The sequence below is a fragment of the Glandiceps talaboti genome, chromosome 1, assembly GCF_964340395.1.
Source record: "Glandiceps talaboti chromosome 1, keGlaTala1.1, whole genome shotgun sequence".
Classification (NCBI taxonomy): Eukaryota; Metazoa; Hemichordata; class Enteropneusta; family Spengelidae; genus Glandiceps; species Glandiceps talaboti.
Window position 1 is genome coordinate 15,114,135 of NC_135549.1, and position 26,457 is coordinate 15,140,591.

General features: G+C 34.2%; 3 protein-coding genes across 7 annotated transcripts in view; 2 read left to right on the plus strand and 1 right to left on the minus strand.

The window, feature by feature from the left end:
• Positions 1-10,841, minus strand: part of LOC144439603 (6-phosphofructo-2-kinase/fructose-2,6-bisphosphatase-like) — a 32,720-nt gene extending 21,879 nt beyond the window's left edge. For 3 of the 5 annotated variants that reach the window (XM_078128867.1, XM_078128886.1, XM_078128877.1), the window contains exons 1-2: positions 10,765-10,841; positions 9,458-9,595 (exon numbers count right to left, since the gene is read on the minus strand). In XM_078128867.1, coding sequence (XP_077984993.1) covers positions 9,458-9,554 — 97 coding nt within the window. In that variant the 5' untranslated portion in view covers positions 9,555-9,595; positions 10,765-10,841. Of the gene's footprint in view, positions 1-2,004; positions 2,916-2,941; positions 3,290-9,457; positions 9,596-10,764 lie in introns of those variants that run through there. The other 2 variants (XM_078128868.1, XM_078128870.1) reach the window with 2 other exon arrangements.
• Positions 3,006-5,387, plus strand: LOC144439653 (ubiquitin thioesterase OTU1-like). Its single transcript, XM_078128896.1, has 2 exons — positions 3,006-3,132; positions 3,509-5,387. Exon 2 carries the CDS (start codon positions 3,552-3,554, stop codon positions 4,467-4,469), a length of 918 nt encoding a protein of 305 aa, XP_077985022.1. The 5' UTR covers positions 3,006-3,132; positions 3,509-3,551; the 3' UTR covers positions 4,470-5,387.
• Positions 10,842-11,104: 263 nt separating the features above from the next.
• On the plus strand, positions 11,105-15,910 carry LOC144442516 (ADP-sugar pyrophosphatase-like). Its single transcript, XM_078131884.1, has 8 exons — positions 11,105-11,438; positions 12,233-12,353; positions 12,906-13,013; positions 13,335-13,430; positions 14,275-14,330; positions 14,810-14,855; positions 15,375-15,437; positions 15,789-15,910. Exons 1-8 carry the CDS (start codon positions 11,106-11,108, stop codon positions 15,887-15,889), a joined length of 924 nt encoding a protein of 307 aa, XP_077988010.1. The 5' UTR covers position 11,105; the 3' UTR covers positions 15,890-15,910.
• Positions 15,911-26,457: the final 10,547 nt, after the last annotated feature.

Genomic DNA, 26,457 nt, shown 5'->3' on the forward strand with positions numbered 1-26,457 from the left:
TTTCTGGTAAATAGATTTTTTTTTAAAGTGAAAAAGGTGAGAAAACTACTTGAACCTGCATACTCAACAACAAACTGAATAAGTTTTCTGAATTTTTTTTCTTGATAAATTATCTAACAGCTTTTAACATTGACTTAAGTCAGTGTGTGTGTGTGTGTGTGTGTGTGTGTGTGTGTGTGTGTGTGTGTGTGTGTGAGAGATCCAAAAATCAGTAATTCAAAGTTTTGACACGAGAACACTTATAGCACAACAAAGGGTTAAAAACTGATAATGGTCAAGGGCACAATATTGATGGATACACAACAATTTTCTTACTTTACAGGTCAAAGTGGAAAACACAACTGACATATTCACAATCCTCTATTCATATATGTATCTACCTTTTAGAAAATATCTATCAACCCAATTTGGACTGCAAAACCCAGATCAAAGGAACATTTGAACTCCTAAAATAACATTTTTAGAATAAGTCTGCCACTTTTGCAAGTGCTGTAAGCCTGTAATTAATGAAATATATGGGTGTATACATTTTTTGCAGTGTAATTGTTTACAGAAGGTGAAAGGTCATACCTGAATCAATACATGTATTTCTGTAAGCATTGCTGATAACTCAATACTAATAGGTACATTTGTACATTGTAAAAGCAAATGCTCAAAAAATCAGTTTCAAATTGTTTCCGTTATGCTTCTATGACAACAAAAAAGAAAATGTTCACAAAGAAATTACAAGAAAATGTCAGTTTCAAAATCACAATTTTTTGTTCAAATGAATCTTCCACAATAATGGTGACTTTCTTAATCTTATCTTCCCAACACAACCAATATTTAAAGTTACTGTAGAATTTTTCTAAACTTTGCTTACACCTGTGAAATTCATTCAAGCCAGACAGCAAACTCAAACTGCTTATTTGGGTGAAAATTAAATCTATCAAAAATTGACAATCAATAATCTCAGATAAGTATTAGTGTCCTGTCTGAGCTTGACTTTAATACTGAGGCTACATCTATCTCAGTACTGTTTACTGAACACTTGGTTCAACAAACTTTGCCATATGACCTGGATACATGTCGACATACAGAACACCAGACATTTGTGTATCCACGCACAAATCTTTTGATGACAGTGCTAAGCAATGGGTAACTTACTTATACAATGTTTGCTTTTCTTTAACAGCGATCAATACATTTCTATAGCATACAGGGGAAGCATTTTAATTATGTATGGCTATAAACATAGCCCTACCCAGTCAATACCACCAGGGCATCCAGATGTCCCGATTCAAAAAGTTACGAAAAATGATATCTAACATGTTAAACTAGTCGGGAATATAATGTAGCACGTGGCTGTTGAATAAAGACACTTGCTCTCAATACATGCATTATAATACTTCTGTTGTTTAATGGGATATCAAATGATCTTGAATCACGAGTTTTCTGCATGCTTTCATCCATGCATTCATTAATCAAAGTGTTATAGTGAACTTTAGTATACATTTTACTGTACATGCAGTGGACTTGATTAAGAAAAGAAACTTTGTAAAATGGCATAACCTTAGGAGGTACAAATCACAAAACTCAGAACACAACACAAGCATGCAACACTTCTGAATATAAAATATAGTCACACACATTTATGTCAATAAGATGTGACCCCCTCCCCTTCAATAAAGTTTAATTATCAGCTGTTGTCTGTCACCACTGGCAAATTTACTTTTTGACACTTCAAACACATTTTCAAATACATGGCACCCCTAGATCCTAAATCTACCTTATCATTTGGCAACACAGCCATACAAATTACTTACATGTAAAAGAATTGAATTTAGTCAAATATAATGACATTTACTAAATACACAGCATTCACAATTAATCAAATTCATTGCATAATCACATGATTTACACAATGTTTTGGAAACAACACATCTAGGCTACTGATTTATCACTAACCAGTTAGTTGGTTTTTCTTATGAAAAAAATCATCAGAAAAATATTGTAAAAACTTACAGTTAATGATAGGTGTTGGCAAAGGCATTATGAGCTCCAACTGAGGTCCTCTGACATGTGTTGGTAAGGACTCGAGTCAAATCTTCAGCCCTTAACTGTTATGTTATATATATTGCTACGTCGTATGTTCAAACTCAACTGCTTCGAATTACATTCCCTTTTCTTTTGGGCAAACAATTTCCCTTCGACCACTTGGTTTGAAGATTTTCGTAAACTTGCGATATTGTCGAATTACAATAAAACGCCGTAAAATTGTGACAAAGAGCAAACGTGGTTGTTCACAATGCGTATGATATTTTACCGGTCTCAACAAATAGTGTGATCTGATCACGCTGTTCCGCAGTAAAAGTGTTCACGCGGAGGGTTCATGTTTAGTGACGTCATGACGTGACCGACATCTCCCATTCATATTAAAACTAGATACGACTACTGGCCGTTATATCTTTATCATGTTAATTACTACAATGCGACTGTAGCCATTGGTCGAAAATTGGGGATTGGCCTCGTGGTTTATTTCAATACATCGACAACGTGACTAATGCGTGCGTGGAAATTATGGCGCCCTCATTAGTTTATTTACGCCACGCACTCTGCATGCGACTCCACCGGGTCCGGGTCAAATTATAATATTAAAATAGCTTTTATTTGTCACAAATTATAAATAGTCGTACTGATGAACCCCAGACAAAAAAATTCACATAATTTTCCCCTCCCCATGCCAAATAATGCGCTGACAAGATAAACCACTCTTGAGATTTCATTCATTATTTCAACGCATGGCTCGTACGTGCACGATTCATTCTAATTTCTACCACAATAATTATGATGAAAATGTCCCATAAACAGCTCAAGAATTGAACCAAGCCTTTCTATACGATTGAAAAACGAACGTATAACATTGAATTGTAAATTGGAAACGGAAATTGACTGAAATTACCTGCTCTAACAAGGGGTGTCCTCTGGCGAACGGCAGACATCTTCCTCCACCGTGACCGTGGCGTACTAACGTTGCAAAATTTGTAGGCAACTTTGGATGACGTAGACCAAGTATTTACATGACGTCATACATATAACGACAGAAACATAATCGATCATGGCTGCCTCCTTGTGAACGGACCGGTGTCGAACGTGAGTCTATTTATTTTGTTTTAGACTAAGAAATTCTGATAAAATATTGATATTCATGTCCTGTTCATTCTACATGCTTTTCGAAGCTTAGCCAAATCATTTCGATATTCGCGAACAGTCACCACACGACTTGTTTAGCGTAACGTACTGTACAATTCGTACTCCGATCGGTCATAAAATCACATCATCACGAGTGAGTCACTGTTTGACCTTTTTGTTTACGTCGATTTTTCTCGAACTGTCGGGTCGCTTCTACGTCGCTTATAAAAACACGATCAAAACAGCGCAAATGTCAAATAGAAGAAGACGTTACTTACACGATATTATTGCTGGTCATGTTTACCGATTTTGACAATTTGGATGATCTTATTTACAGACCAAGTCTACACCGGCGAAGTCGGTGGTATTGGAGAGACACCATGGAATCAAATAAACAACTCTTGCTACGATGCCAATCCAAACATGGAAGATATACAGTTGAGGGATTGACTCTAAATTCTACTGTGAGCAGCCTGATGCAAAAGATATATGCATTGACCGGTATCCCGAGCCAATCACAAGTCATCCTGTACGGTTACCCGCTCAAAAGTTTGAACCTGTCAAACAAAAATGCTCTCCTACGTACACTACCATTCCGTTCTGGGGATACTATGATAGTGGAGGAAAATCCATCTGCAGGCCCTGCAAAACGTGTGAACAGAGTAAAAAGTCCATCAATGGAAGGGCGGCTGAGGAGACTTCCTGTTCCTGCAGACAATTCTTGTCTATTTTCTAGTATCTCTTTTCTGATAGAAAATGGACAACCATCCTCAGATACAGTTGAACAACTGAGAGAGCTGATAGCCAGAACAGTATCTAAAAATCCAAATATCTATACTTCAGCTTTCCTTGGAAGAGATAATGCTGAATACTGTGCATGGATTATGAGCAAAGAGGCTTGGGGTGGTGCTATTGAAATCGCTATACTCTCTGAATTTTATGGTGTCGAGATTGATGTCATTGATATCCAGTCTGCACATATAAATCGTTTTGGGGAGTCAAAAAGCTATAAAAACAGGCTTCTGGTCATCTATGACGGAGTTCATTATGACCCTTTGGTCTTAGAAACAGGTGATCCTGACAATCCCATCCAGACTACATTTCCCACAACAGATGATGTTGTCTTGGCTGAGGCACTGTCCTTAGCTGAAGAAGCAAGGCAGATGAAACACTACACAGATTTGGAGAGATTCAAATTACGCTGTATAGACTGTAACATTGGACTCACAGGCTATGGAGAAGCCGAGTATCATGCTTCCAAGACCGGACATACTAATTTTGGAGAAGTCGAAGTGTAGGACACTTCTAAATATGTGTCTTTGATAATGCTTGCCATCATAAGTTATTACTGGTACATGTACAACTTGTGACCTGCTGGGTAGGCATAATATACATGTTTCATAATTTGCCTGATTGAATCAGACTAAGAATACAATTTATTATTTATGAGCAATACAATAATTTTGTGTATAACTTATTAAACGTGACTGACATTGAATTTATTGAAAATGGAAATATATAATCATAAAATCAAGCTTATAATAAGTTACAGTACCCAGGAACAGTGTTTATTGGATAGATCTGTCAACAATTAATTAAAGATATCTTTTGATACTGGATTTTGTATCTTTTGTAAACCTGATGATATTTGGTTCTCTTTGTGTACAAAATGGTTGAATATTTATATAGTATTTTGTGTTAGTATAAATCATTGTTTATTTTTAAATTTCACCACAGTACTTAGTTTAATTAATATTAAATCATCAATAAATACAATGCAATCCTTTCCAGGTAGTCCCAGTCTAGAGGCTATCCATGACTTGAAAACCCTCACTGAGGAGGATTCAACAACACTGATATTCTCTAGACTATGATAACACCCAGTAAAGTTTGCCAGATGGAGTTCTGGTTTGAGAAATGTCACTATTTTTCTGCTTGTTTTTATATAGACGTTTGTTATATTTCTGAAATACCAAAAGGCAAAGTGTTTTCTATTTTTAGCTACTTTATAGTATTCACCAGATTCACCATATATTTGATTATGAAATATCTGACAAGTGTATAAATGTAAACTGTACCGGACATATTATCTACCATACAAAGACACCTGATATGATATGATATGTGTTATGTATCCTTGAAGCCTTCACTGAATCTCAGGAGGTAAGGGAAATAATGTCACTGCAATAAATGACCCTTTTTTTTTCAAAAATGCATGTATTTTGTCATTTTTCAGACTGTATAGTTGTGCCATTTTTATTTCTCAGTGTTCACACAATATCATGTTATATGGGTGTAAGTCCATGATATGACATTTTATATGTAATTACATAACCTACAAGGTTGAACCATAGACCCTCCACCAGGTAGAGGAGGGTCTATGGTTGAACTAACATACAGCCTGGGTATATCTGTACTACAATGACTTTACACATCAGTTTGGCTCGCTCACTATGTATCACACTACTTGAAATAGTAGTTTTGAACAAAGACAAAATTCAACAATATACTGGTTGGACCCATTGGTTTCTTGTCATCTAGGTGGTTATGAAATGATGGATGTCCCAATTTTAGCAAAAGATGATTGATGACATCGATACATTATTACTCTAATGTCAATTCTCTCCTGTTTGACGGTATATACAATTTTCATGGGTAAATCAAGGTTAAAAGGACATTGTATTGGTTCTCTGCAAGTGAATTCATGTTCTTGGTTTATATACAGTAATCTGCACACATACATTCTTACATTGATAAGGGAACACATGTAATGCCTTCCTGATTATTCATATTTTTAGATCATTTTGAGACTGCTACAGTTTTGGTGGGCTTATAATGATAGGACATATTGTACATGAAAATAGTCTACTTTTGTACTCTACAATTTCATGAATGCCATGTGATTGTCTCAAGCTGCTGTTGAACAGTTGAATACCTTAGTTGACAAAGGATTATTTTCATTGAGTTGGTTTTATACTAAGTTTTTTACTCTTATCTTCTGGGATGTTTACAGTCAAGGTTGCTTTTATACCTTCAACATGTTTTACATTTATGATTAATCTTTCAATCTATGTTAAAAGTGTATTCAAGTTAGAAATATTTGAATATGTAAAGATAAAACTAATCAGTTGATTCGAGCTGACAAACATACATGTATCAACATGATCAGAAATGCATTTGGTAGGAACCTTGTATTGGAAAAAATATCTGTACTTACAATAAACAAAACTCAAAATTTCATAGCAACTCAAAATGGTCACGTAAACTTATCAACATGAAAGCTTGAAATAGCTGGTGTATAATGCTGTACTCACCAAATGTACAATGAAAATAACCAGCCATTCCAATACTACAGTATTTTGAACACTAAGGTATGTATAAGGTATATGCAAATTCAAACTGTTTAACATATAGCCATACACAAAAGATCCTCCATGCATTGTTCAGCAGAGGACATCATTCACAATAGCACTACTTTACATCAAAGCCTTGAAGTCTGGTTTATTTGTAGATGTAATGCAACACAAATAAAATGACATTTTGAATACAGGTAAAGACTTAACATTACATCAATAATAAATAAACAACATTCACTGAGGATGGTAAGTTGTTAAAAACTACCTCAGTTCAACCCACAGATTTATTTATTTATTTATTTATTTTTTAACAAGGGTTCCCATCAAAGTAATATAGTTGCCATTAGTGTCTGAGTGAAACTCTCTGCTATTCACAGGTGTCACTCTCTTGTTAATTTTTGGGCATCTCAAAACTTTGTACAAAATACCAAAGAAGTTTTGCCTGATGTTGCTGTACAATGTATGCCTCAACACAAACTCACAGAAATAGTATACTAAACTTCTGTATTTCTAAACATTCAACAAATAATCATCTACACTATACATTCAAATATCATTTATCCAAACACTGTGGGCAGTACAAACTTTGTGTAATCATTCATTTGGATAAATGAGAAGACTTGAAGGGGAACGCCACTCCAGGAAATAGACATATTTCATAAACTATATGTTCTGATGTTTCTCTGAAATTGCAAGTAATTGTAGGTGATGAAAAATAATGAAATGACTCTCAAGAACCCATAGTTTTTGAAAATGACTTCATTTCCTGGAGTGGCATTCCCCTTTAAATATTAAGAAGAGAAACAATAATACTTACGCCATACAAATAATTATTTGAACCCTTTCTCGCTATTGTGGGAACGTGCAAGCGTTAAACAATTATCAAAGGAATTGGCAATCACAATTTATCTAACAATATTTGGCACTATATCACTTGAAGAAAATGCATGTCTGTCCTTGCATATCAGGTTACAGTCAGTTACTAGCATGCAACAAACATTTTCCTATTCAAAACATACATCTCTATCTTATTTCTTTCCTCAGCTGCAAGAAAGCAATTTTTACTGAAACACAATCGATCATCTTTAAGTGCTATGTAAATTCATTTGACAAGGGTCATTTATACAAATAATGCATTGAACACTTTCCATACTTCAAACATTTTCTTCACAGAAAGGGACTGTCAAAAACTCATTAGTGAACACAATACATTATCAAAAATATTCTTTTAACCTGCATCAGTACAGAAATTTTGCTTTTAAAATATATAAAAAAAACAACCTATTACCATTACTCAGTCATGTGTAAATACACACACACAACATTTGTGAGGTTGTAGGTTAGGTGCAACCAGTGCAGTGTGACCTCTTATGAGGAGATAGATGTGATGTCAACTAGATTGTATACACCTTGTTGCCATAGTAGTAAATTATAACAATAGAGACACTCTAAATTTAGAGTCACTCTACTCCTAAATGTCACAACTTCACATATGGTGTGCCCCTGCAGGTATTTCTGCTGGTGAACAAAACTAAAAGTGGTCCACAACTAATTTTGTAGTTTTTATTGACCATATATTTTCATAACACAACACCAGTATAAAAACCAACTACTTTGGTCACATTCATTAATCCTGGTTAAACTAACAACAAAGTTTCTGAGCTTTGTTTATCAGTTCCTTTATTATTCATTTTATCGTGTGATACAAGATGAGTTTAAAACCAGATCAGATATCTACACTGTAAAAGATACTGTACTTCTTTAGTCCAATCTTTCACGTATATTGCTCTCGGAATGCCCACAATATGCACGTAGACATAAATACAGTTACTATTATTACTGTTACTATTAAAGAATGTACAAATATAATTTTACAGAAATGACCTGAACTGGACTTCATTAAACAATGAAACTTTCAGAGGGTATAGTTAGATAATTAATACTAACAACAACAACAACAACAACAACAACAACAAATGTACTGTTCAAATATAGTAACAACTTACAAAATTCTGTTCAAATACAAGAAAAGAATTACAATAGATTTCCATAAATTTCAATAGGGACCTTTCATAATATTAATAAAAGAAATTATCTGATTATTTTTTTATTGCAATTTTAAATGTGATGATTATCAATACTAAATTTGAGGAAGCCTCTGAGATAACACATATGAACATTTTTCATCATTGTTAAAATTATACGATGAATGTCTTTACTTAACTGCTTTGAAATATGAACATTTTCCATCACTGATGAATTGGCATGATTAGCTTGTGCTACTCTACTTTGGGCACACACATATATATATATACATTGTATTATGGTATTTGTGAACCAAATGCTACCAAAAAGCTGTGTGTTTACTTCATATCACAAGAAATACTATTTTGTGACATCCACTCATGTGATGTTTATATCACCTTCATCTAATCATTCACATCACCATGATGACAGACATTTTGTATGGATGTTGTGGTGGCCAATTTTATCATAATTTTAATATTCCCAAAAAAATTTCTCTGAGGAAAATATGAGTCACTTATACACATCTGAGTCTAAACTATTACTGCCTTTGCAAAGTATTTCAAAAAGCTGAATAAAGACAAAATATTGGGAAAATATAGTTAAATCTATATTAAACAATCAAAGTCATGAAACCTGAAACTGAATAGCTCAACAAAAATCTTGCCAACATTGCTACATGTTACTGTCTTGCTCAACAAATATCTCTGCGGCTATGGTATTTTGTTGAGCCAGACAATAAAATGTAGCAGTGTTAGTAAGATTTTTGGTGCTTTGTTTCAGTTTTCATGATTTTAATTGTAATTACATGTTTTTAATTAAAATATCACAATTTGAAAAAAAATTGTATATGTATGTGCATAAATTAGATATATTTTAAAGTGAGAGGGTTAAAACAAACTTACCATCACTTTCAGAAGAAACACTTGGTCTGGGAGAAATTATAATTCTGTGATAGGGACCATCTGTTGAAGTACGTCGACCAATTGGTGACTGTGCCATGGTGGTACACTGTCTATATCTGTTCTGTCACCACAGATGATCTGTGAAATACACATAATATCAAATGATAACTAAATGTTACAGGTCAATATTTCTATACAATCTTTCTATGTCATCTTCTTTTATATAGATTGGTTATTGATAGGTTGGTATTCTTTTAGATTTTTCATCATCAATCATAAGACATTTACTTTGATTGGTTGGTCTTTCAGTTCATGACTGGGGAGGTTTGGAGGGAGGAGGAGGGTGCTTGCCAGTGAAACATTTTATGCTCATACAAATGTATTCAAAATAGCCACGGGAGAGTAGCCTGATGCTTATTCTGACATAGTTCATTTCTCTAAAACATTTTCAAATATTTATACTAATACCATACATGCCAGCGGTTACTAACTCCTAGTGTAAAGGGCGGGGGCATTACCCTAGTGAGTCTGTCTGAAATGAATTAATAAAATATATGATAATTCGGTATTTTGAGTTAGGTCAAATGAAGGTCAAAGTATATACTGAGACTACACTTTGAGACAGTTGTCGAAATCAAAACACACTGCGACAATATTGAGAGATAGATACGCTTCAAAGAACTGTTTTGGAACGATTGACGTCATCACTGTTGTTGATTCAATGGCCAACTCTTAGTTATCTCCCCGTACATGTGTACACATCCCATTACAATTTCCAAATGTTTCAAAAGCCCAAGTATATTTTGACCGCTGTTTGACCTCAGAATACTTTCCTTATTCTCAGCAATACTGACGTCAAAGGTTTAAATCACCTGTGTATGGTTTGTAAATTTTGACTCAGAGTAATTATGCTCCGAGTCCTACCGATACATGCGATGACCTTTAACGACCTTGTGTTCCAATTTCTCACGATTTAGAAATCTTGCGATATTTGAATTTCTTCTGTTTTTAGCGCATTAGTAACTGTTGAATGTTTGACAAACGTCAAAATGAGCTTCCTAAAGTATGTATGTATACATGATTCAGACATTGTAGCTACATCAATAACAAAAGTACAAGTATCACCACGTATTAAATACCCATGTACGTGTCCTCAATACGACCCCAACCAAGGTTCACATTCACAACAATTTTATTTAGTCAGCACTGTAAAACATTTTCCCTGTACAACTACTTTACGTTTGCCACTTTCAAACTGAAACATGGTAATACTCATACATAATCCCACACAACTTTCTCCACATTACCTGTTACGATAACCGATCAGTTCGAAGAGTTGCTCCTGCTTCCTCCCAAAACATGAATGTTTACAAAGTCCAAAGCCCGCTCAAACACCACCTGGCGAACTTTGACCCAATACTTCACAACATCGCTGTCATGATCATTCCGCGTAGACGAACGGAAAGCTAGCATCGAAATAAATTCTTGAGAGGTTATTTCCAACCAACCATAGATATAGTATATCATTATGTCGTATGAACAGTGATACCAAACTAAGAAATTTGACTGGAAGAAACAGTTCAATATTGAGATGGGTCTCTTTTATGGACATGGGCGCAAGAAATCATTGCGTGAAGTGGCTAAATGAATGAAGCTCTTCAAACGTGTGTGCTTTACTGCCTCCACAGTCTTCCTTTACCCGAATTTCAACGTATGTGAGAGGAAATCGTATAAGTTATCACAAGTTAGGAATTACGTATCGGCGTGGAATAGTAAAATCTCGGGGAAAGCTGGTGGATATCATATTATTGGTTCAATTTGCAAGCATCTGTCTCTTGACAATTTTGCATTTCAACCCACGTTTCTCACACGCTTTCGAACTACTGGGCGATGCGCTATGTCTAGCAATTGTAATGACAACAATATAAACAACATGGAACAAGAGGAAACGAGAATGGGATTCCAATATCTAAAGGAAGAGGTGAGATTACGATTAAAATGTGTTGGCACCCTTTGCATCACAGGTTACCACAACTTGTGATGTCATGGATGAGAGCATGCGCAGTTGGTACTGTACTGACTGCGTTTCTGTTGATACTTTGGCATTGTTATTGAAGGACGTGACAATGACAATATAAACATGATGAATCATCCGATGGCAAAATATTAGCATTTCAAAGGCAGAGTTTTTCATATATTTCAAACATGTAAACATCTCTTAAAGTGATTTGTTTCTGTTATTCTGTTTACAGTTGCTGTATACAATTATAAAACTTTATCTTTGCACACATTCCACATGGGTGACTTAACTTTAATACACCGTGTAAGAGTTCTTTTGAAGATAGTCTGGATGCCAATGTGGTCTCTAAGACTGTGTGGGTGGCTGCGGATGAATTTTAAATTGCATCTCAGGACTTCAGACTTGTAGATTAACGACTTTGACTATACCGTGAGTGGAGGTGTAAATAGTAACGATACTGTATAGGAACTAGACTATCTTGAAGATTACCTGTACATGTTCTGAAGTGTACCTTTCTAGTAATATTTAATAGCTTGTCCTTCGACCTCGCCCAAAAAACAAAATGGACTTGGTATCATTAATTTTATAATGAGTAGTCACTGTCTGAAAGAAGAACTCGTATGTGTAACATTTTAAGTAAGTTTTTACAGTACAGTCATCTCAACATCTTTTTTCACTGAGATTAACAGAGACTGATCATCGAAGAAAAACTTGGCAAAGGAAGATATGGCTAATTTTTGTTCCCTGTATTTCAGACAATAAGTAGTGGTAAATGGTTGTCTCTGAATAGGGTATCTTATCAAGATCCAAGTGGAAAGACAAAAACATGGGAAGCAGTAGAAAGAACTACCAGAAATAAAGGATTAACTGCAGATGGTAAATAACGTTTGCTGCTCCATACAGAGAAATTACCTATCAATTCTATCAAAGAGTTCATTTTACATCTGAAAGTTTCTTTAAACCTACCCTAGCTCATAGACCTTTTGTGTAGGGTCTATGCCTAGCTAAGCTGTAACTGGGGTATTATTTTTTTCGAGCAAACAACCAACAATATATTCACTGAAAATTGTTAAAGCGAATAATTAAGACATTGTATTTGGACATCATAATTAGAGGCAAATTTAGTGACTCAAGAAAGCTACAGCTTTCATACATGTAGCAGACACATGTCAATTATCAACATACATTGTATGCAACATGAAACATCGCTATGCTATGTATCAATACCCCTGGGAAACCCCCTGAACTTAAATTCATAGTCATGACATCGACTTCATCACTGGCCACAAACAACTTACAAATATTAGATGTAGAGTAACTGCTTGATATGAAGGCCATTGAAAGAGTAATACTAGATGGATGAAATAGGATTATGTATTGTATGGTCAGTTTCTTTTCCTGATAAAATTTCCTTCTATTTTACATCAGCTGTTTGTATGATAGCAGTTTTGAAACGAGTCTTACATTATGACTGTATGGTGTTTGTCAAACAGTACAGACCAGCAATGAAGTGTTACACTATAGAATTTCCTGCAGGTAAGAGTTAACAGTAGAAACCAGCCATGAAGTGTTATATGCTAAGGAGTTTTCTGTAGGTAAGAGATAGCTATGTTTGATTGAAAGTACAGACCAGCTATGAAGTATTACACTTTAGTATTATAAATATGTTTGTGATGTAATACCAGTACAGTGTTTTATCACAATATACTTCAGTCACATTAAAGTTTTAGTTACCACATTAACAAAGTTTTATAATAGTGATATATTTCTATGATTGTACAACATTTCAACTCACAGAATTATAACTTTTGTTGATGGTATCCCAATTTTCATAACCTTAATTTTTTGTTTTTTCAGGTTTGATAGATCCTAATGAAAAGATAGAAGATACTGCTGTTAGGGAATTGAAAGAAGAAACAGGTTATACTGGATCTGTATCATACTCAGGAGCAGGTATGTGATCTATCATAACACACAAGGGGTGTCAATCTTCAAAAATATGGTGTTTCATTTGGTTCATAAGTTACAGTGTGCCCTCTAAGTCAATTTGATGCGCCACTGATGCACACAATTTCTAGTGACAAACCAAAATTTGATGTTCCCCTATCACTTACTGTGTGGTGACTCGCAAGAAGTCCCAGTTTTTCTCATTTTGACCTACAAGAACAAAATTTAGCAATCATTAGAGGGCACACATCAAAGTTTTATGTTTTCATGATAGTTCTCAACCAACTGTTGAACTTACCTGATGAGCCTTAGTGAACAGGACAAAAGCAGGTCTCAGTATGAGTGTCTTCTAGAAACCTATATGTCCCACTTCAGCTTCAGATGGTGACCCTGGCAGGATTAGGGATATGTAGTGTTTTTGAGACCATCCGTTTTTTCTTGTGTTTTACACAACGTACAGTAGAAATATGTAGGCACTGTGTAAGTTTAAGTAGGTTTTCTCTTCTTACTGTACTGTGGTATGCATAATACCACTAATACAATTACATGCAGTGTGCAAAATTAACGTTGGTCCTAGACCAACATATTTCCCATAAGGACCAACAGGTTTGCAGCGCTACACCTACTTGTTGGTCGTTATGACCACTTGAAATTTATAATATTGATTCAGTGATATGGATAGATATCCAAATTTTACCAATGAGAATCTGACCTCATGGTACCTGATTTAAACTGATTTTTAAACTAGATACAGATAAACTGCATCAAGTACAACAGCTTTGCTACCTATCAGTCCTTAAGACCGACAGTCATTTTCCCTTAATTTCACACTGTATTTTTTCTATTTCAGTAACCTGTTTGGATCCTGGAGTGTCCAATTGTACAGTTGTACAAGTTTCAGTACAGGTAAATGATACTTTCTGTATACAGTACATTCATTGATACATTGTCTCTGTAGTTTTCATTACAAAATTATTACATGCTAATGAAGACTAAGACCATCATTAGTTTTACAACACTGAATATGCATATTTCACATACCAGGCATTGATTCTAAACCAAAAATCTCAACATTAACCATCTAATTATTAGAGATGTTGAAAGTTCATATGCTTAGATAAGGGATACTGTTCGCCATTCATTTCTGCAGTAAATAAGTACAAAAAACTGCTTAAATTTTTCATTTCTATGTATGGAGCAATACATCAAGTCTTATGCATTATACCACTGAAAATGTATGCTGTTTTGGGGTCATCTTTCTCATACATTTTATTGGTGTTTTATGAAATTTTTACCTTGCATTATTACAAATTGATTCTTTGAATCACTTTATACTTTCCTTTGCATTATTACACAGAATGTGATGTTACATTTGTATTTTTTAGATCGATGGTGATGATCCAGTCAATCTGAATAGACCAAAGAGAACAGGTAAGTGCTTGATATAAAACTTAGATTTCACTCACAAAAACAACAACAAAATTTTACGTCAAAGGATGCAGTACAATGTGATGCATTAGTGTAAAAACATTGTACACAACAAAGCATTGTTGTTCTTGATGTCGTAGTAACAAATTTTCTATTTGAAACATCTGACATGTTCCCTATCTAGCTAGTGATCATTTATTACTAGGAAAGGAAGTGTTTTGTTAAAGGACAGTAAGCAGATAAAATCTACCGGGGATTCCCCTGTAATGTTACAGGGATTCCCAAAAAACTTATAGTAGATTTTATTGGAAACTATGCAAATTAAACCCCTTTCTCGCTTTTTGTTCCCCAACCTTAGCAAAAACACTGAAATGTGTGCAGATTGTTACAATAAATGTCTGTCTGGAGAACTTAGAACGTTAGAATGTTGTACATGTATGACATACAGTTATAGACTACTGCTTATCAAGGACACAGTGTATCAAAACAGTCACAAGGTTGTTTGTTTGTTTTTTGTTACAGATGGTGATGAATTCATTGAAGTAGTCCTAATACCACTTTGTGAACTTCTACGCAAATTACAAGGTAAATAAAAAATTCTTTTCTCTAAATTGTAAAAATCATGATGATACAACAGATTCACACTGCTTACACTTTATTGGAGTACCAGGAAAATAACTTGAATTGAGGCTTATAAAAACCAACTGGTTTGTTTTGTCGAAGCAGTTTAAATTTAAAGTTCTGCTTGTAAACGCTTGCCTGTTGCTGGTTGTAGTTTGGTTGAATAGAAAAATGTATATTGTGATATTGAACCTCACCCCCTACCCCACCTTGTTAGAATTTAAGTTTTTCGTTGCGTCCATATAGTGTAACATCGTTGTTTGTTCCTCCCTTTCAGATGAGTAATGGCGTTTCATTATTTTGTATTTCTTGTAGACTTGGCAAAGGAAGATGATGTTGTCATAGATTCCAGAGTTTATTCCTATGCTGTAGGTTTTCAACAGTCTAAAGAATTTTTCAGAAGCCAAAAAATTTAAACTAAAATGTAAGAGTATTGTGGTAAATCGTATGTTGAGATACATTCTACCTGTGCCATTTCTGTGTATTATCACAAAGTAGCAATGAATTACAATGAATACTGTATGATGTCGATAGTTATTGTGAGTATTGTGAGTCCTAGTACCAAGGAAAGAAACATATTGAAATTGTACAACATCTAGTTTCTCACAGACCATATCATATTCTTCAGTTAAAACCCAGAAAGTCAGGTTAGAATCATAATAATGCTTCATTTCCCAGATTCCAAAGCATAATAATGATAATAAGATACAGATACATAAAAAATTCGTACTTATTTCAATAAGATGGGAAAACGAGGAAAAATGGAAATTAGTTGTCTAGCAACTAGTCAAGTCCGTTATACACGAATCTACATAATACTTATTACAACTGTTGTTGAGATGTAACATGATCATGGTCAATTCACAAAGAATACAGTTACTGACAGAACAAATATCTCTTTCTGAAATATACATGACGTGATTTTCATTTTCTGTGTCTTGATTTTGAAAATTCAAGTTCACGCACCAAAGGAGAATGGTGGGGAATAAGTAGAACAAAACAATTCTTTTGAAAAGAAGAAAAACTTCCTTTCTGATGTTTAGGAAATAGTTATACAAGACTACTATCGGGTATATGCATCATGCTGCCACAATATCAGGGTTGACCAACTGTATAATTTTAAAGGTATTTTATTTTAACCAAATAAGTAAGTTCAGTTACAAACATCAAAGTTAGATCTTTAAAACAAGGTGAGTTTAAAGATCCGCACACATTCCATTTCAAAATACCATGATAAAACAACCCACCTATTTGCTTTATCAATGAACTTTTTTTGAAAGAAACACAATTTTGAAATCGTAGGTACCGGTGATTCTGACAATGCATTTTTATTTGCTATGATTATTCATGAACCTCATCACACAACTTTTGATGCGAGTACATTGATTTTATGGCTGTGAAGAGTAGGTTTATCCATATGCATTTATGGTTTTTAATATCTTGTGTATATGACCACTCAGGTCATTAACACATTCATTTCGTGTTGAGCCTTCCCCTAGTATTTGACCATCTTTATGACATTATGCATGTATAGAATCGCTCTGTACCTACCATACATATTTCAAAACAAAACCAAGGCTTACTTTATCAGGTACATGTTCAGCACCTGACCTTTTAAGTTTACTGGATGTGTCTCGGTCCAAAAACTATAACAAATATTGATATCTACAATGTATATACTGTCATTGGAGACAGTCTTCCGTGGTATCACTCAAAATCTGCATGTTATACAGCATATAAATTCTCACTTAACGCAAGCAATTATTTTTTTTTATTTTTTTTTTAATATTCCCCCTTTTGGAGGTCTTGTACAGGTCAAGACTGATGCTAACCTGAACTATTGTAAGCAGTTACTGTGTTATGCACTATATCACAGCTAGATACTTAGTATCTGCATCATTCTATAAGAAGTAAACAGTTACGATTATTCATGGTAGCTGTTTATTTGTAGGATTTCTATCACTTTTAGTTACTTACTACCTGTATAATTCTTTGAGAATTAAACTATAGTTGAACACTATGTATACAAAGATTGTTCAGTTGAGTTGGTGGTGTTCCCACACTAATCCTTACTATGTGTGCAATTCTTAAAGAATCACACAATATTGTTTATTATGTATTAATGTTCATTTAGTAGATGTTCAAATGCAGTCAGTTATTTGATGTCTATCGTATGCTGTGAGAGAAATAATTGTATGCAAATAAGTGAGTGGCCGTTCCATGTACACAAAATTGTGTAATCGCACAGTATGATTTTTACAGCATTGTGCTGTTTTTGGATAAACACAGCATGAATGCCAATGTTGGTATGTACTTGGGGGGTATATGCACTCACACTGGTGGTGTTTTCTGTTGTACTTTCACTAGCAATGTTCATGAGAGTACTGCCACAGAGAACACTACATTCACTCGAGCAAATACCCCAAGTATGCCATACTTACACTCGCATGTCATACAGTGCTGTTATATAGTATACCCAAATGTTGTGAGTATAACTGTGTAAGAATAACAGTAAAGTCGTTCTACAACCTTCAATTACTGTACTCCATGAAAAAGAGACATTGCAATACTTATCACAAGAAAGTGACACACCAGCATATGCTGGCTGGTATAGAAATATGTATGTAACAGTTTGACTATATGAATGAATCTGAAGGTATTACATATTGTCTGTTACATTCGTTACATATAATCAGATTTTTTCCTAGTGTATTTTTTTTTAATTTTGAGTATGTTGGGGCCAATTATTTGTTGCTATTGTTATTTTATAGAAGGGTAAAAGAAAATATTAAAAATAGCTTTTTATGGTTTTTGTAGACAAAATTGTTCTGAATTTCTCAAGTTTAATTTTTTAGTCATTAGAATGTAAGTTAGACCTTTTTGAGTTTTTATCAGTTAGTCAATATGAAATGTTTTCAAATGTAATGTGCATGTTATGATATTAAATATGAAACATATTTTCAGTGTTATATACTTGGAAGAACAAAAAATGTTCAAAAAGTGAAAGTATTTCAATGGCAGTACAGTTTCATGAACTATGTACTCCAATCTGCACAGTTATTGGAAAGATAAGAAATGCCAATGATTAAAGTTGACTTTTTGTAATTCATTATTTTCATGAACCAGTCACCGTTTCTGCTCTCATAAACCAGGGGATTATTCTGTTGTTGTGGCAATGAGGCCATGGAATAATAATCAACCTTACAATTTACTTGTTCACAAACCACTTCAAGGGAGAGGGAGGGGTACGTCACACTTGTTAGTGACATTTTGTTCTTCAGTATACAGCTTTTGTTTCTCCTCAGAATTCTTGTAAAGGAAAATGCATTTTGATTTATAGAATTCACAATTTTATTAGCAGTGATATATACATATGAATTCTGGTTGTGTTTGTTATTTTATCACAACATGATTCTTGGGATGTCTTACATCCTGGTGACACCACTTTTTATCAGATACAAAAAATTGATACTGCCAATAATAGCATTTATTGTGTTTTAAAGTACACTAAGGTGTACTACACAATAAAAATGATGTTTTTTTAAGTCCTTTATCATTCATTTTCATTTGTATTTAGTCTAGTACAGAAATGAGATATATACTGTTTACCATATAAAAATTTTGTATTGTGGTTAGACTTCTCACTGTTTGACAGGAATTAATATACAAGATTTGAGTTTTAGAACCAAACCATGATGGCTCAATGTCACCACAGTGGCTAATATTAAAAATAGGTGCAAATTGTTAATAGACAAATGTACCCCATCCATGACCAGGCCTCAAAATTAGCTGTAGTCCAGGGTACATAGACTACTAAACATTGTATCTAGATTACTAAATTTACAATGGTTCAGGGTACATAGACTACTAAACATATCTAGACTACCAAATTAGCAGTAGTCCATGGTACATAGACTACTAACCCTTGTATCTATACTACCAAATTTATAAGTTGGTAATCTGTTAGACCAATGGAAATTGATAGAAAGCTGTACTGAAACAGTTCACCTGGCGAAATCTGACAACCAAGTGTAAAAGTTTTAAAACTGAATGACACAAGTCATCAGACTCAAAACTGTCACTTCGTACAATAGAAGCATTTGACAAGCAATTTCTGAAAAACAATTCAAACAATCAACACAGGCATGGTGAAATATCCTATGAATGTTAGATAGTTATTGCTTCTTCTTTTTTGTAAACTCTTTACAAGGATAATGTTGATATTGTTGAACAATAGTTGTAAAGTTTACCTTTAGAACAAAATTTCTGATCTATCAGGGAAGGACTTTCATAAATAATTCGTCATTAACTATCTTGGATTTATGTTACTTGTGATGTCAAGTACACACATAGGCAATGGTATAATACCACCAGGTACATTTAGTAGTGTTAAATATAACTGCCTACTACAAACACATGTATTGTATGTTGTGGTTTGTACAAGTTCAATAAATCGACATAAAGTTATTAATTAAATCAAATCGTAGTACCCGAGTCATTTTGCTTATGTCTGCTCTGCTGTATAGGTGAGATGGTTGGGCTGTTCACATTACTGGGAAGGGGGGGGGGGGGGGGTAACAAGATAACAAGCTTACATGTGCAACAAAGGCAAAAAGTAGTTTGTGTATCAATGTTCAGGTTAGACCAACAGTCATTGCTTTTTCATTGGAATATTACATGGTGAATGATCAGTGAAAAACATTGACGGTAAACGCATTCATCTCAGTAATTGTAAATCTAAGACAATCAGAAAACAAATCACATCAAATTATTTGATCCCCCAAACTGCAAGTTTGAGAGAAGGGGAGGGATAGAGAATATAGATTAAAATGTTATATATACAGAAGTGCAGTAATTTTACCACCATCAATGCAATATGTTTCTCTTCTTGAACTGGATCAAAATTATTACAAATTTACTGCCTTTCCATCGAATGAAACGTTCAAATTCCATGACTCTTAAATACATCGGTTTCTTTAGCTATTCATATTTAAACTTCCAACAGCGCAGCGCCCTCAGGGACAAAGACAACTTTGCGTATTGCTAAAAACGTACTTTAAATTATAAATTCGACATATCTCTCTCTCTCTCTCTCTCTCTCTCTCTCTCTCTCTCTCTCTCTCTCTCTCTCTCTCTCTCTCTCTCTCTCTCTCTATTCAGCTATGCACAGAGAAAATAAAATAAGAGAGACACAGACAGACTGGCTTCTCCCTTTTCTGATAATATTTTCAGTACTTTGAAATCTAAATACCAATTTCATTAATGGGATATTATATAAATAAGTCAAAACTTTGAAGTATCGAAATATATTAATTAGAAGGATATATTGGATATATTGAATAAGGGTTATCGAGACAATGAAAAATTATGCCAGAGCTTTGCGTAACATCGATTTCTCCTCCGTATCCTGAATTCTTAAAGAACTGTCAACATCATATCAGCTTTCCAAACTCGCCATGACATTTCAAGTATTTAGCCTATAGCGCCAATAATACCAGCAACATTTCAAGTGTTGGGTTTCTGTATTCGCACGAAGATCAAGGGTATTTTTCCTTTACATCTAATTGGCATGACCATATCTGACCTCTGACCTCTTAAAATACAACAATACGTGTTAAAAAGCGCGTTTTTCATCCATGACAAAGTTATCGAATAATCTTTACTGTAATCGTGTAACATACACAACACGAATATATGAAACTATATGCCGACAATTACAAAACATTATGTATAGTCTCAAAGGTGGCACAAAAGGAAATCAATTTTTTGACGAGGTACGTCTGACTAAAATAGATATATTTCTTGTAAAAGTTGCGTCTTGAGTCTGTTCATTATATTACGGGGTTATGGGTGATTGCATATTAAATTTTACAGAACCATTAACGGAATCCATATATGATGAACACGTTGGTTTATACATTAATAATAGCCAAGTTAATATTTCTTATGAACCGGTTAATGTACCTATCATCAAGTTTTTTCCATTCTAGCAATCGTCAGAAAACAAGTGTAGCTTCATCTCGCTAATGATTCAATTCATATAATCCTCACGTAGTCAATGCATAAATATACATCCTCACGACCCCTCGACAAAACGAGAACATTCTCGTTATTCGGATTGATTGACTAATACTCCACTTAATGAGTTGTAACTGTAATCGTTTACAGACAGATTTACCATACTCATTCACGTTCTCAACCGGTCACGATTTCGGTATTATCAATCGGTTTAAGTTAAATCTGACGAGAAACTGTCTTCGCCGCCCTAGGCCTACCCACAATTCTGTTCCTGGCACGCTGTTTCTATACATGTGTTAATACAAGGTGTTTCATACAGTTCTCAAACCCACCAACCCCACCCCCACCCTCACACCCTGACAAATTACATTTCTTGTTCCAAGTTGAACTGCGCTAGTTATCTACGATAATGTTTATTTTGAAATTTAAAAGATAATTGAGTGTAAAATGCCAGAATAACAACAAATGGATGAGAGGATTGGGTACTTATTTTGGATTTTTAATTCATAAAACAATTTTATCATGGCTTCCTACTTAGAAATCAATGTGAAACAACATTGGCAAGTCCTTGTTTGTAGCAGAATAAATTGCAAAAGATTAATAAATGACAAATGTTTGTTATTGTACGTACAATAACATACAATAACAATCTTTTTACACATTTGTTTAGCCTTTTGCGTATTGAGTTACAAACAGACTTGATCAATGTTGTTTTATATTGAGTTTTCAAGTAGGAAACTATGATAGATTGTTTTATTAACTAAAAATGAAAAATATATACCCAATATCCTCATCCATATGGCCACTAGAATTTTGAAGGTTGAAGGTAGGCCTAATTATTCGTCCCCGGAAGGGGGAACTATTACAATGGGCTCTGTCCGTTCGTCCGTAGTACGTCATTTCTCATACATGCAATATCCAATTTCTTTCAAACCTGGCACAAAGGTGGCATATCATATGGGACATATGTACGTCACTTGAAGAAAAGAATTATACACACGCATTATCTTTGTTGCTCATATCACTTTTACTGAATGGCAGCCATATTTGCAGTTAAAAATCAATATTTTCTACGTAACTCAAAAACTGTAACACAGAGATTCTAATAAAGCTTCTACCCCATATTATCAGATGCAAGCTATCTTTTGAGACATTGACCCTTTTGACCTTCAGGGTCATTTGTCAAAATCAAGCCAATTCCCGCCTATCACAGACTCATTGTAGAATTTACATATTGTCAATTCTTTGAAATCATGTTTACAAGTAATATGCCTTGACCTGGATCTTCAGGTTCAATCACAATTTCCTACATTATCACAGACACTTTTTAGTATTTATTTGTTGCCACCATTCATTCTTTAAAAATCATATCTCTACTCAGTCACATAAAAGTTAATGTATTTGAGGGGACGTGTCTTTTATGAAGACTTGTTCTATTTATCATGAGTTTTGAAAGTGAGAAATTTAATATCATAATCACATTTGTGCTCTCATTTTTGGGGCATATCAAAATTATATTGAATTATAATATGCATAATTTACTTAAGAATCAGTCACATTCAGCATAAAGTGACGACGATGTACAGCTTCGGTTTGGGTTTCCAAGGTAACGGGGTTCTTCTTCAACTCGTTCACGTCGCCCTGTGAGAGCTTATGCGACGCGTTCTGTATAACCGTAGCATGTTGTCAGAGCTCATATCTGTGCCTCTCTTTATATGTAAAGTTAAACGTAGCTGATAGCAGCTCATCGATTTCCAGGAGAAAATTAATCAAGTTGACGTGCTACATTTGTGTGAGCAGGAATAGCAGTTCATTTGTATACAACACTGCCATCGCATTCAAGTAGCACTGACTGGCTATTCTGCATACAGTACCTCTCTCTAAAAAGGTAGGTAAGTCGTTTCTTATCTTCATATGAAGGATATACAAATTGTTAGAGTGAAGATAGACAGTGGGAGAAGTCCACTGTCTATGCAGTAACTTAACTTTACAAAAAATGATAACCCCAGAGTGAATTCCATTCTAATTAAATTATTTCACCTAATTCAAAATAATTTCTTTCCCAAATGGCAAGTCACGGGAAAGCGTAAACTTTAAGGTCAATCCAAAATAATTTGTCACGTAGTCTTAGTTAGAGGTTCCAAGTATTACTCGTACGCTATTGCGAAATTCCTGAAAGCGGTGAAATTGAACTAGTAATACTAGCTCTAACTTCATTATGGTGGAGAAATGGTAAACAACTGTATCCAATGTTACAAATCAATCACTGAATGTGTTAGGTTCCATAATGATTTGGCTTTCATAAAAATGAACGGTATTTATATTTAACATTTCATTAAGATGAATGACTTTCGGTTCTTAATTCAAAAAGAAAGAAGTAATATATGTTCAAAGTGGCCATGTAGATGAGAATTGGGTATTGATTTGGGATTTTTAATTTATCAAACAATTTTGTCATGACTTCCTACTTGTAAACGCAATGTGAACAACATATGCCAAGTCCTTGTTTGTAACTCAATAAATTGCAGAAGATTAATAAATATAATGTAAAATGTTTGTCATTGTACGTACTTACAATAATATACTTTTTGCACATTGTATAGCTTTTGCACTGTATATATATATATATATATATATATATATATATATATATATATATATATATATATATATATATATATATATATATATATATATATATATATATATATATATATATGTGTGTGTGTGTGTGTGTGTGTGTGTGTGTGTGTGTGTGTGTGTGTGTATTGAGTTACAACCCACATTTGGTCAGTTTTCTTTCACATTGATGTTTTAAATAGGAAGCCATGAAATATGTAAAATTGTTTTATGAGTTAGAAATCCAAAATATATACCCAATCCTCATCCATATAGCCACTTTAATGTCTCCAAAAAAAAGAAAAAAAGGGTTCCACTGTTCGCCTTACAACAGTACCAACATACACCGTATATGGTGTCGGTTCCTCTCCATCTTTCCGCGTTATCTCTGATGAAGTATTTATTGGCAAGTTGTTAGTAATAAAACAATCACTTAACCTCATAGACTCTTGTGCTATCGTAAAACTCATCGTTCATTAACTAATAGAATCATTTCCATTATTTACGTGATTGCTTACGTCATTGGACTAATCGCCTAGACTATCTTCTCGCTGTTGGATATAAATCAGATAGAACTGCATTGGCGTACACAATAATCAGACGTACGACAACTCGAGAGTTTTTTTTGACACGTTGACCGCTGAGTGTATTTGACTGTTTAGATAATCAACCAGATACCATGATGGCGGAAGAAAGCTGAAAATTACTACAGAATAACGGGATAGTTTATTCAATATTCTTGGTCTTAAAACATCAATAACTGTAATTTCGGACATCGGTTATAATTTGACATCCATAGATCTGGACTAGATAAATAAGATCATTGAAGATAACTTCAGGCTCATAATTAAAACAAAATCTAAAAATTGCAGCTTTTCTTACATTAGCCAAATATCACACGGTGAAAATGTGGCCTTGGTCAATGCTAGACTTTGAGACTAGCTAGAAACGACTTTGTCTCGCCATTCCATGAATTCAATGTATATCAAGGGATTCCGTAGAATTCTCTGTCAAAAACCCTTGTAGTTTGTGGATCCATCAATTTATCATGGCTTTTTACAGCTTTCAGACAGCATGAATAGAGTAATCTAATCCCACACAAATATTGTGTACGTGTCATGGAATATGGCTGAACCCCGAGGGACAAGGCATGAAACTTTTTAGTATCACATTGTCGATCTAAGATGAAAATGAAATGTGCTGACAAGGTTACTATTATAGCGAGCATACACCAGAATTGCCCAATGGCAACGCTGTAGTCTGACTGTCTGAGTACCTTTCTCCCACTCACTTGTATAAAATACGAGATATTTATCAGTTTTGGCTGCTTAACTGACGAATAAAGACCGATATCAATAGTTATTAGAATTTGATGAAACTTATAATCGATACTAAAGGTTATAATAGTCGGTTTGGGTTAATGGATGACTCTTACAGGGGTAGATCTGTGTATTTTATTTTTTGTACACGGGAAGTGTATAAAACATTAACCTGGTTTTTATTTTATTTTCAGTGACGTTTAATTTCCGAAAGATCAGTAAAAGCACCTGTAATAAAAAAAACTTTATTCCAGTCTCTTCCTCAAGCAGTGAAATAAACCTGACAGTTTTTTTTTCCAGAAATCAAACTGAACACAGTAAACTATTGATTCAATCCCATTGGTTACTGTATATTTCTCTACAGAAATGTTAGTTGATAATGAAATAAACGGTAGAATAATTGCTTTTATTTATTTATTTATTTATTTATTTATTTATTTATTTATTTATTTATTTATTTATTTATTTGTCTAGTTACAACCTGACCAATATTGCTGTGTCTTGGATTCTTTGTAAAAAGGTGACAGGGATATTGGTTAATTCATAAACTTACTACCGAAGGAGTATAGTTTTGTTTGTTTTTGTAAAAATCACGTTTTAGTATTTCTTGTCACTTTATGCCTGATACTATATGGCCAGATATTGAAACTACTAGTGCTTTGAGGTACGGCACCATTTTAGTCAAAGCATACCCAAGAACTCACCTGTATGACAAACACTGTCACACACACACACACACACACACACACACACACACACACACACACACACACACATACACACACGCACGTACACACATACATACATACATACACACACACGCACGCACGCACGCACACGCACGCACGCACACATTGTACCATGCTAGTCTCTGACATGGTAGTCAATTTATTACCTGCTTGTCTATAGGCTGAATGGCTATGACGCCATGAAATACGGTGCCATTGCCAGCCTGATCTATCATTTATGTCTCTAGCTCTAGACTACGTAGAGTAAAACGAAGTTCCAATAAATTATATCCCGAAGTA